The following is a 13,512-nucleotide window of genomic DNA, read 5'->3' on the forward strand; positions in this document are numbered from 1 at the left end:
TGCTTGGGACTGTATTTTATTAAGTTGTTCAAGAGCAGTCCTAGAGCCATAAATTTGCACAGGTAGGCTGTAGTCTATCTGTGATCGGACTGCTCCTAAATACAGGGATCGGAGCATGTCTGCTCGGGCTCCCCACTTCGTGGATACCAGCTTCCGCACAATGCAAAGTTTCCCTGAGGCCTTTCTTACAACATCCTGGATGTGCTCACACATTTTTAGTTTGCGATCTAAAGTTACACCAAGGTACTTGGGTAGCTTTTCCATGCTGTCTGTCTGTCTGGTCAAATGTTTGTGCACGTTCTATCTCCCACATCCCAATCTTGGGTCTCTTTGATACTTTGCACAATTATTTCTGACAAAACAAGAACCAATGAAAAAAACAACCAATTAGTTAATTAACAATTGGTTTGTTTGGTATCGAACAAGGGAAGGAAATTTTACTTGACAGATGTGGTGGTATAATTTGAATTAGTCCCCTTAAAGAGATCTGAGCCTTGTTTTCGAATTCCAGTAGTACAAATAAAAAAGAAATAAAAAAATAAAAGCAATTAAACAGCGATACAGTAACATTCACCCAAATACTCCCTCTTCCCCCAACTCTTTTTTATTTCAAATTATAAAAGGCCAATTTCAACCGAGTTATTTTAACTTAGATTACATTTCTCCTAAATTTATTTTCTGTTGGAGATGTTCTTTTAATGCTTAAGAAATTAGAAATAAAAAGATGTACACTCTCAAACTGTAGACATTTTGGATAAAATAATTTCGTTCTGTTTAAAATATCACGTCGACACTATTCTATTCTCAAACTAGCCATCACGTGTGGATTTGAAATGATATTAACGCTAAAAAGTGATTGTGATTTAAAACTCTCAATCCCTTCTGTATCTTTTAAGGAACTAAAAAGCCATAGAACTTTGGATATCCTCGTACAGGAAAAATAAACAACTTCAAATTGTAAAGTTGTACTAATAAAAGAGTTTCCCATTGTGACAATAAATCTCAGACTATCCTTGAATAAAACGTGCCAAAATAATTGTTTACTTCAACATAATGACATCATTGTGTCTCTACCCAAGTGTAGAACATACGTTTTTATCTTTAGATCTTCACAAATTTGCATTTCGTAGAGGAAATTAGGGAAAAAAAGAATTCAAAACTTTTAAATTCTTTTAGTGATAAGACATATCTGATAATCACTTCCGATTCAAAGCATTACAAATTCAAAGGTCTAATAGGTCTGATAGTGATAGGTCTAATATGTCTGAAAGGTATTCTTACCTTACATGTCTCTGTTCTATCACAGACTTCCTCTCGGTCAATAGTCTTCGCCACGCTGACCACGCCCGAATTTTGTTCTATCTTGAAATAGTTGGCCGGAGCCGTGTTTTGGTCGAGTATGGCCAGAATGGCCTGCGTGGGGTCAAGGTTATTGTACACTGTAGCTTTGTAGTCCATCAACCGGACGACAACGGAGCCGACAGGAAGCTCCTCATCCACTGCGACATCAATGGCCAAGACAGACTTAGCCAAGAGCAACAGCAGGCAAACAGAAGAACATAAAGAAGCAGATAGACTCATTCTCAAAATAACTTTATTACCAAGCACCAACAGTAAATCTAAGTTGTTATTCCGTGCAAATAAAAGTTTGCAGAAGTGGTAAATGTTACTTTAACTCTCACGTAAATATCCGTGTGGCATTTTGGTGAAACAGCGAATTAGAATGTAACAGAATACTTCAGAATCAGGTGCACAGGAACGTGTAATCCAGTCGATCGAACAACATGACCTTTCCCAGAATAAACCTGCCCGCCAAGATCACTGCAGCAGGGGGACGATGGATACAAAAGACGCCTTCTCAATTCTGTCAGGTAGTTCAGAGCAGATGTTATCTCCAGGGCTGTCCTAGTTTAATATAAACTTTAGAACCTCTCCGGAACAATGCCGGCCCCAAGGCTTTTCCGGAATAGCGAAAGCTCACTATTCTCTTTCAAAAAGATGTGGCTTTCAGAGCTGGAGTTCAGAGAAGTGTTGTTGCAACATGGTTCGCTGATCAAGATTTGTTTTGAATCTACGAGTAGAAATATTTGTTTCTCTAAACGTTCCAAATCAAATGAGCAGTTGGGTGCGTTACGGTGGGAGTGTCTTATGTCAGCAAGTGACTCAAAGACGATAGAGAACTATTTGACCCGTGGTACGCTGTAAATAAAGTAATTAAATTAAAATACTTATCTCAACAAAACAACAACGTAATAGGTAATAGGAGCTTTAGTCTAACTACAAAGTTAAGTGATGAGAGTACATTTGAAGAATAGGAACGTTTCATTTCAGCGAGAGTTTATATAATGATTTAGCTTGAAATATGAGCATTTAATGATTGAATAGTTATCAACCGTTGAATTATCAAGTAATGATCTAGAGTACAATCATCAGGAGTGTAATGGTAAAGAATGAAATGATACACACAATGTAATAGACCAATCAATGAGAACAAACTCCCCGAGTTAGATCTAGTTACAGAGTCTTGTTGTAAAAAAATGACGTCATTTTCAATTCTAGCTTTCACTTGTGAGCGCCCCCAATTTTTTAAAAATCTAATCCTATATGTAGGCCTACTATTTCACTCCACCCCTAACCCCATACCATCCCTACCTCGTTCATTTTTTTTTTAAACTATTATAAAACAAAAATAATACAAAGAACAAACGGCATTCTGTTTCTAACTAATGAATGTGGTAACAAATGAAGTAGTATCAGGTTAGATCTACATCCTACAAGTCACATTTCTCTGGTTAGATCTACATCCTACAAGTCACATTTCTCTGGTTAGATCTACATCCTACAAGTCACATTTCTCTGGTTAGATCTACATCCTACAAGTCACATTTCTCTGGTTAGATCTACATCCTACAAGTCACATTTCTCTGGTTAGATCTACATCCTACAAGTCACATTTCTCTGGTTAGATCTACATCCTACAAGTCTTATTTCTCTGCTTAGATCTACATCCTACAAGTCTTATTTCTCTGCTTAGATCTACATCCTACAAGTCACATTTCTCTGCTTAGATCTACATCCTACAAGTCTTATTTCTCTGGTTAGATCTACATAATACAATTCACATTTCTCTGCTTAGATCTACATCCTACAAGTCTTATTTCTCTGGTTAGATCTACATCCTACAAGTCACATTTCTCTGGTTAGATCTACATCTTACAAGTCACATTTCTCTGGTTAGATCTACATCCTACAAGTCACATTTCTCTGGTTAGATGTACATCTTACAAGTCACATTTCTCTGGTTAGATCTACATCCTACAAGTCACATTTCTCTGGTTAGATCTACATCCTACAAGTCACATTTCTCTGGTTAGATCTACATCTTACAAGTCACATTTCTCTGGTTAGATCTACATCCTACAAGTCACATTTCTCTGGTTAGATCTACATCCTACAAGTCACATTTCTCTGGTTAGATCTACATCCTACAAGTCACATTTCTCTGCTTAGATCTACATCCTACAAGTCACATTTCTCTGGTTAGATCTACATCCTACAGGTCACATTTCTCTGGTTAGATCTACATCCTACAAGTCACATTTCTCTGGTTAGATCTACATCCTACAAGTCACATTTCTGGTTAGATCTACATCCTACAAGTCACATTTCTCTGGTTAGATCTACATCCTACAAGTCACATTTCTCTGGTTAGATCTACATCCTACAAGTCACATTTCTCTGCTTAGATCTACATCCTACAAGTCACATTTCTCTGGTTAGATCTACATCCTACAAGTCACATTTCTCTGGTTAGATCTACATCCTACAAGTCACATTTCTCTGGTTAGATCTACATCCTACAAGTCACATTTCTCTGCTTAGATCTACATCCTACAAGTCACATTTCTCTGCTTAGATCTACATCCTACAAGTCACATTTCTGGTTAGATCTACATCCTACAAGTCACATTTCTCTGGCTAGATCTACATCCTACAAGTCACATTTCTCTGGTTAGATCTACATCCTACAAGTCACATTTCTCTGGTTAGATCTACATCCTACAAGTCACATTTCTCTGGTTAGATCTACATCCTACAAGTCACATTTCTCTGGTTAGATCTACATCCTACAAGTCACATTTCTGGTTAGACTGAATTCATCTGAACTTAATTTGCCCACTCGAGCGCAAAGTATTTACTAGTCCTTGTATACTGTATGACCTCTTCATTAATTGACATAAGTCATAACGCTCAACTGACTTAATATTTAATTTTTATAAAATATAGTCTAAGCCTAATTCAGGTGGTCATCAGAAATAGTCTCAAGTAGAGAGGGAAACCGCTCCGCCCCAAAGATAGTTCCTATATGTTAAGAACAGCGCACATACCCTCCTGTCGTGCATTTAGACCAGTGGTTCCCAAACTTTTATGTCCCATAGACCCTTGCCATGTTTTCTGGTTTTCGGTAGACCCCCTGCTTGACTTGTAAATATATTTTTGCATTTTTTTAAAAACTAATTTCTAACTTATGTGAAAATGTGATTTAAAGCTACACATATTAAGTATTAAGTAATAACTATTTTTTATTGATGAAATTCAAATTTAAACCAATTAAAATAACAATAAATATGTATTGCTGGAATCATCAAGCACACTGTAAACGTTTTTTTTCCAGGTTTATCATCCGTTCCTATGATATTATGTTTCATATATTCTATGAAGTAGTCATTCAAACATTACATTTTAATTCATTAATTTGCCATAGGTATCATTGTAAAAGTGTTCGCAAAGAGCAGTCACTCGTGTATTTCTTGATCTTTCACGTGTCTGCGGAACTGTCCTCACTGACAGGAGAAGGGACAAAGTCGAATAACTGGTGCCTAAACCAGTAAGCTTCGAGCAGGAAAGGCTCATTAGCCTTGGCTTGCCACCCTAGCAGAAGAAAACTTGAATTCAAATCTCTGCTGCCTTGCAACTATACCCAAACATGGGAAAGCTTTCGTTTGTCAACCCTGAGGGAAAAATAAGGAGCCAGCGACCCTTAGGCAGTTTGCAGCAATAGTACACCCTATCAGAGCCTGTGACGCCTCTGATCCCAAATCGTATATATGCCGTTTGCAAAGAGTTACATAAGAAGATTTACATTTTATAACCCATGCCACCTTTGTGCCCTTGTATTGAAATTCTTTTAATAACATCAGAAGAAGGTTTGTGGAAAACAGTTTTTACAACTACAACGGCTGGTTAATACATCTATGTTTTACATGTAGTGTTTTCAGTATTTTGCTATAAGTAAAGAGATATTGTAAGACTCTCCCGAACCATCATCTTCTCTCTATGTGATGTGGAAGAGAGATGTTGTGGGTCTATTCTGAACTTTATCTTTAAGTGTTTGAAAATTTGTCAAATCTTAATGTATTTTGTCAGTGTGGCATAGTCTCAAATGATCCTCCAGCGTAATTGGTTTCATACCGTCAGAAAAAAGCACTTGGAAAAACGGTTTGACTAGGAAGTAATGAATCCCAATTTTAAATAATCAACGCTATACAATCTACATTTCTTTATGTTAAAAATTAGTGACATGTAGATAAAATTAAGCTATTCCAATAAGTATTGAAATTAAATACAACAATTTTTGGTTTTATTAGAAGGATGAATATTTAAAAGATTAATTAAGGTATATTAGTGTATGAAATAATTACATTAATAGGATGTACAAATTAAAGTCACAACTTGCTTAAATGAAATCTGTTATCGTAGACCCCCGTGGACATCCCATAGACCCCCAATTTGTTTTTTCACTTTTGTAGACCCCCTGGAAGTCTTCGTAGACCCCTGGGGGTCTATATAGACCACTTTGGGAATCACTGATTTAGACATCTCAATATATTCTTACACTTACTATGATGACTTAAGTCCAAAGGTTCCAGCACTGGTCCTGAAATGATCAAACAATCCAAAACGATAATAGTACTAATAAAGAATAGAGCAAACGGTAAGAAAACATCAACACCAAGAAGGGAGGCAACTGCAAATGTTTAAAGCGATGTTTGGAATTCACAATTATCATTGTACACTGCGGGTTATTTCCCCTCCGCGCCCAAGCTAGACCTGCCAGCCGCGTTTAGATGCTGGGAGGGCGCTGGGCGAACAGCCGCCAGCGCCAAATCGACTCCCCAAGAGGCGCTGCGTGAAAGTGGGAAGCCCCGCCTTCGTTTGAAGAACACTAATCGTCGCTCCGCCCTCGCCAGTCACGTGCCGCTTACACCTCCACCATCTTTCCCCCTCCCAATTAAAAACTACTCTACTAGGAGAGATAGTAAAATTGTATTGACAGTGATACTATCTGACGTACATGAGTGCATGTTGGTGGTTGATGGCTCACGGTAGAAAGCTTCCTGTGTCAGGCACGCATGGATATGACAGAGACACACGCTTGAGAGTCACCGAGCGTGCATCGACTGGCACAATGGCCAGGTAATAAGGGAAGATAAGAATGACAACACAGTGCGCACACACACGCGGAAGTAACTCTCAGTAGGCAATGAAAGACGGACGTTTGATCTAAATCTAAATTAGAGCTTCATTACATTTTTAAAACTTTGTTCTCAGTTTGATCTAAATCTAAAATAGAGCTTCATTACATTTTTAAAACTTTATTCTCAGTTTGGGCGAAACCTGGAAAGCAAACCTTATTGGGAAAGTAAGTTAACTTAGTCACCAGGTCATGTGGTATGCACTCTGGACCTGTGCTGCATTAACCTATACGGCCGGCCTTACGAATTGCAGGGACAATTGAATGAATATTTGCGAGGCCCCTTCTTCTATTTTGTTTTGTTACAAGAACAACTTTCAAATAAAACATTCTATCAACATTTATTACACAGCATGAACATGCATAGGGAGCAACTCAAGTGGGTTAATTAAAGTTACGTCAATCGTACGATGCACTAAATATGTTAACTCTTTAAGTGCCACAACTTTAAAGTAGCTAATTGTAGCTGGATGTATTCAATTGGTGTGTCAGTTCTATTGTAGCTGGATGTATTCAATAGGTGTTAGTTATAAATTTTCAAAGCATTAGGAACAAAACAGCAGACTTAGAAATTTTATTAGAATGTGAGAAACCAGACATAATTGCAGGAACAGAAACTTGGCTGCATCCTGAAATTTATAATGCAGAAATTTTCAATAGTAATTATGAAATTTTTAGAAAAGATAGGGCTGATAATCATGGAGGAGTTCTTTTAGCAATAAAAAACACTCTTATAGCAGAAGAAATTACCTTACCTAACTCAAAAAATGTAGAATCAACATTTTGTAAAATTAATACCACCTCAACATCCCTAATAATAGGCAGCATTTACAGACCACCAAATTCTAGTTTAGAATACATGCAGGAACTATGTAATCAGATTACTACACTTAAAGAGACAAATAAAAATGCAGTTTTTTGGATTATGGGTGATTTCAACCTACCTGATATAAATTGGAAAACACTAACCATAGATAAACACCAAAACCTTAAGGATATAAATGAGCTTTTCATAGAAACTTTACACAACCTAAGTTTAGATCAAATCATTAAAAAGCCAACTAGATTAAACAACACATTAGATCTCTTCTTAACCAACAGACCTGGATTAGTAGTTGATTATGAAATTATCCCTGGTCTATCAGACCATGAGATCATAAAAATACACAGTCAGATAAAAGCAGTAGCCAATACAAAACCCAAAAGAAAAATCTTACTCTGGAATAAATGTAACCTAACACAACTACACCAAGCTGCACTAAACTTTCAACAAACATTCTTATTAGAAAAAGACATTAACCAACCAGTCGATGACCTCTGGAATTTCATTAAAAACCATCTTAAAAGCATAATAGAAAATCATATACCAACTAAATACACATCAAACAAAATAAATAAATGCTGGTTTAATAATAGACTAAAGAAGCTTTGTAAACAGAAGGAAAACCTCTATAGAAAATTTAAAGAAACTAATGCAGAAAGAGTTTACAAAAAGTATATAAAAATTAAACACTTAACCCAAAAAGTAAGCAGACAGCTGCAGAGTGAATACATAAACAATGTAATATCTAAAGATAACAACAAAAACCTATGGTCATTCATTAAGTCTAAGAAAATGGAAACAACAGGCGTAGCGCCATTAAAAGATGAACATAACATAATACATAATGATAATGAAACTAAAGCAAACATTCTAAACAAATACTTTGCATCAGCATTCTCAGCCCCAGGAGACAAAGACATATTACTGAATTTGAACCAAGTAGACAACATAGAAGATATAGTAGTACAAGAAAATGGAATTCAAAAACTATTAGCCAACACCAAACCAAATAAAGCTTCTGGACCTGATGGTATTCCAGCTAGATTACTCAAAGAACTAAGTAATGAGCTAGCCCCAGTGTTCAAAATACTCTTTCAGGCTTCACTTAACCAGGGCAGAGTACCAAAGGACTGGAAAGAAGCTAATGTCACCCCCCTATTTAAAAAAGGAGAAAAATCTGACCCAGGGAACTACAGACCAGTATCACTTACCAGCATCACATGTAAAATCCTAGAACACATAATATGTAGCAACATCATAAACCACTTAGACAAACATAATGTCCTCACACCATACCAACATGGCTTTAGGAAATATAGATCATGTGAAACACAACTAATAGGACTAATTGATGATTTTTCAAAAGGTTTAGATAATAGTGAACAAATAGATGCTATCTTACTAGATTTTTCTAAGGCTTTTGACAAAGTTCACCACCATAGTTTGCTTAAAAAATTAAAATATTTCGGCATTAATGGTCCACTGCATCAGTGGATTAAAGACTTTCTGATAGGGAGAGAACAAACTGTAATAATAAATGGCTCTAAATCAACACCGATAACAGTAAACTCAGGTGTACCTCAAGGTACAGTCTTGGGTCCACTACTATTTTTAATTTACATAAATGATTTACCAAATTGCATTAGTTCAGGAACAAAAGTCAGATTATTTGCAGACGATTGCATAATATATAGAACAATAAAAACAACACAAGACACAGATATTTTACAAAGAGAATTAGATGAATTACAGAAATGGGAATCAAATTGGAGCATGTCTTTCCACCCAGAAAAATGTCAGTTGTTAAGAGTAACAAAAAAACTAAAACAAATTAATTCCACTTATCTTATTCATGGCAAACCAGTATCACAGACTAAAAACGCAAAATACCTAGGTGTTATAATAAATGAAAAACTATCATGGAATCCACATATTGATGAAACTACAAAAAAATCAAACAAAGCATTAGGATTTATTAAAAGAAATTTCTATAAATCAAATAAGAACATAAAACTAAAATGTTACTTAACCTTGGTTAGGCCAATAATAGAATATGCATCCTCCGTTTGGGACCCCTCAACTCAAGAAAACATTAAGAAACTGGAACAGACACAAAATAGAGCAGTGAGATTCATAACAAACGAATATTCACATTTGACTAGAGTAACACCTTTAGTAAAATCATTAAATTTAGAAAGCCTTCAGGACAGAAGGCTCAAAAGTAAAGTAGCAATCATACATAAAACACTGAACCATAATCTTCAAATACAAAAACAAAATTTAATAAAATACTCTGAAAGACACAAAGATAAAGGCACATTCCTCGTCCCATATGCTAGGACAAATTTGTACAAATACTCCTTCTTCCCTAGTGCTATTAGAGCATGGAATGGGTTGCCTGAGCTAGCCAGGAAAACCAGTGACTTGGCAGAATTTAAGTCATTGGTTAATATGCATGACTAAATGCATGACGCGTAGGACGTAATCATCTTCTTTTTTGAAGTAACGTCTGTATTATATAAGATAAGATAAGGTGTGTCAGTTCAATTGTAGCTGGATGTATTCAATAGGCGTGTCAGTTCTATTGTAGCTGGATGTATTCAATTGGTGTGTCAGTTCTATTGTAGCTGGATGTATCCAATTGGTGTGTCAGTTCTATTGTAGCTGGATGTATTCAATTGGTGTGTCAGTTCTATTGTAGCTGGATGTATCCAATTGGTGTGTCAGTTCTATTGTAGCTGGATGTATTCAATAGGTGTGTCAGTTCAATTGTAGCTGGATGTATTCAATTGGTGTGTCAGTTCTATTGTAGCTGGATGTATTCAATTGGTGTGTCAGTTCTATTGTAGCTGGATGTATTCAATAGGTGTGTCAGTTCTATTGTAGCTGGATGTATTCAATAGGTGTGTCAGTTCAATTGTAGCTGGATGTATTCAATAGGTGTGTCAGTTCTATTGTAGCTGGATGTATTCAATTGATGTGTCAGTTCTATTGTAGCTGGATGTATTCAATTGGTGTGTCAGTTCTATTGTAGCTGGATGTATTCCATTGGTGTGTCAGTTCTATTGTAGCTGGATGTATTCAATTGGTGTGTCAGTTCTATTGTAGCTGGATGTATTCCATTGGTGTGTCAGTTCTATTGTAGCTGGATGTATTCCATTGGTGTGTCAGTTCAATTGTAGCTGGATGTATTCAATTGGTGTGTCAGTTCTATTGTAGCTGGATGTATCCAATTGGTGTGTCAGTTCTATTGTAGCTGGATGTATTCAATTGGTGTGTCAGTTCTATTGTAGCTGGATGTATCCAATTGGTGTGTCAGTTCTTTTGTTGTTGGATGTATCCAATTGGTGTGTCAGTTCTATTGTAGCTGGATGTATTCAATTGGTGTGTCAGTTCTATTGTAGCTGGATGTATCCAATTGGTGTGTCAGTTCTTTTGTAGCTGGATGTATCCAATTGGTGTGTCAGTTCTTTTGTAGCTGGATGTATTCAATTGGTGTGTCAGTTCTATTGTAGCTGGATGTATTCAATTGGTGTGTCAGTTCAATTGTAGCTGGATGTAATGGCACTGCACTATAAAACAAGAGCTCACAATCATTGTGTAGGTCTATACGTTTCCATAAGTTTCTTATGTAGGTCTATAAGATTCTTGTGTAGGTCTATAGCCCACGTTTCTATAAGTTTCTTATGTATGTCTATAAGATTCTTGTGTAGGTCTATACGTTTCTATAAGTTTCTTATGTAGGTCTATAAGATTCTTGTGTAGGTCTATAGCCCACGTTTCTATAAGTTTCTTCGCCGGTCTATCAGTTTGTTGTATAGGTCTATACGTTTCTTTATAAGTTTCTTGTGTAGGTCTATAAGAATCTTGTGTAGTTCTCCTTTAAAAAAGAAGAATTAAGAAATTCTATTAAGATTCCTTGACCGCCTTAATACCTAGGTCCAACCCCTTGAAATGCCTTTTTTGTGTAGAGTTATCTCTTGAAATCCTCTTGGCATTAGAAGTTGACTTTGTTAATGTATCCAGTCAAAAGTCAACAGTCCAGCGAGTCTCAACACAAATAGATGCACTGCTTAACAGAAATGTCCCCAGGACACTGACTAACGTCAAATGTCACGGCTTGCTATATTCTGTGTGTAGAGCATAAACTAACTAGGTCACACTAAGTGACTTAAAGACTTTTAGAACTAATCGTTTCCCCCTCCTCTCTCCACCACCTCCACATCCCCTTCTCTCTCCCTCCCCTCCTATTCCCCCCCCCCCCGACTTTGTGTAAATGACTGAGATGTGTGCGGCTGAGTATTTATATTTTAATGAAGACAAAGGTGAGGATGAGTTTCGCTGTGGTCGAAGAGTACGGTCTTGAGAAGAAAAAAGAGAAAGACAAAGGCAGAGAAAGAGAGACAGGGAGAGAAAGAGGGGAAAAAACAAAGAGAGAGAGAGAGAGAGAGCGAAAAGGGAAAGACTTGGACATTGAAGTTATTCTCAACCTATAATGATAAAGGTAGGGTAACTTTCATTTTAGATCTTCCCTATTACAGTAGCGAGAAGCGCCTGCAACACGGTTAAATCAAAAAGTACTCTTCCAAATGGGGATTGAGAAGAAAGACCCCCCCCCCTTAAACAATGGCTGTCCAGTGCTTGACTGTTTCCTGGTATGATATTTTGATGTTTAGCCTGGACATTATTGATTCAACTCGAGATAACTTACTCCAGTTCTGATAGACTCTGATATCTGAATGAATGCGTTGCACAGAGCTTGGGGAAACCAAAGCACTGAAAACATTATATTTTGTGGGGAGTGAGGATTTGAACCAGTGAATATTGATTGCACATACAGAAAAGTGGCTTAATCTGTCGCGTTTCACTATCACATGACTTCAAGTTACTACATCGAGATTTTTTACTAGGTGTCTATAGAACTCAGCTGTCAAACCGAGGTCCTGAGTAAAGTTCCTGATAAAGATCTTGGGATTTTGAAAGACGTCCCTAATGGACCCCGCGCCTATATTCCTGGGCATCCAGGTTAACAATACAGCTTCGACCACAACTTGCCAACAGACACGTCCTATTTCATCACTTGATCTTGATTTCTTTCAGTTCTGTTTTGATTCATTTCGGACTGGAACTACGTAGACTCCCTTGTGAAAAGTTGTGTAAGAAATAGGCGAACAGCCATCTGCCAGAGTACACAATGTTTCCCCGCACTCCATGTACATTGTGTCAGTTTGTTACACCAGGAAACTGCGTCCCCCCTCCCCCAACAGCACTATGCCGCTATTTTCGTCTCCTCCATTGATAAACCTCCAAAGTCTGAAAACATTCGTGTTCAAGTGACAGGGAGATATTTGTGTTCAAGTGACAGGGAGATATTTGTGTTCAAGTGACAGGGAGATATTTGTGTTCAAGTGACATGGAGATATTTGTGTTCAAGTGACAGGGAGATATTTGTGTTCAAATGACAGGGAGATATTTGTGTTCAAGTGACAGGGAGATATTTGTGTTCAAGTGACAGGGAGATATTTGTGTTCAAATGACAGGGAGATATTTGTGTTCAAATGACAGGGAGATATTTGTGTTCAAGTGACAGGGAGATATTTGTGTTCAAGTGACAGGGAGATATTTGTGTTCAAATGACAGGGAGATATTTGTGTTCAAGTGACAGGGAGATATTTGTGTTCAAGTGACAGGGAGATATTTGTGTTCAAATGACAGGGAGATATTTGTGTTCAAATGACAGGGAGATATTTGTGTTCAAGTGACAGGGAGATATTTGTGTTCAAGTGACAGGGAGATATTTGTGTTCAAATGACAGGGAGATATTTGTGTTCAAGTGACAGGGAGATATTTGTGTTCAAGTGACAGGGAGATATTTGTGTTCAAGTCACAGGGAGATATTTGTGTTCAAGTGACAGGGAGATATTTGTGTTCAAGTGACAGGGAGATATTTGTGTTCAAGTCACAGGGAGATATTTGTGTTCAAGTCACAGGGAGATATTTGTGTTCAAGTGACAGGGAGATATTTGTGTTCAAGTGACAGGGAGATATTTGTGTTCAAGTGACAGGGAGATATTTGTGTTCAAATGACAGGGAGATATTTGTTTTCAAGTGACAGGGAGATATTTGTGTTCAAGTGACAGGGAGATATTTGTGT

General features: G+C 37.1%; 1 protein-coding gene across 7 annotated transcripts in view; it reads right to left on the bottom strand.

Annotated features, from left to right (window-relative positions):
• LOC106063109 (putative protocadherin beta-18) overlaps positions 1–13,512 on the bottom strand; it is a 66,199-nt gene that overhangs the window by 26,332 nt on the left and 26,355 nt on the right. For 4 of the 7 annotated variants that reach the window (XM_056039720.1, XM_056039722.1, XM_056039717.1 and 1 more), the window contains one exon: positions 1,282–2,199. In XM_056039720.1, the coding sequence (XP_055895695.1) occupies positions 1,282–1,581 (300 nt within the window). In that variant the 5' untranslated portion in view covers positions 1,582–2,199. Of the gene's footprint in view, positions 1–1,281; positions 2,200–5,896; positions 6,155–13,512 lie in introns of those variants that run through there. The other 3 variants (XM_056039718.1, XM_056039723.1, XM_056039719.1) reach the window with 3 other exon arrangements.

Source organism: Biomphalaria glabrata, chromosome 8 (assembly GCF_947242115.1).
Source record: "Biomphalaria glabrata chromosome 8, xgBioGlab47.1, whole genome shotgun sequence".
Classification (NCBI taxonomy): Eukaryota; Metazoa; Mollusca; class Gastropoda; family Planorbidae; genus Biomphalaria; species Biomphalaria glabrata.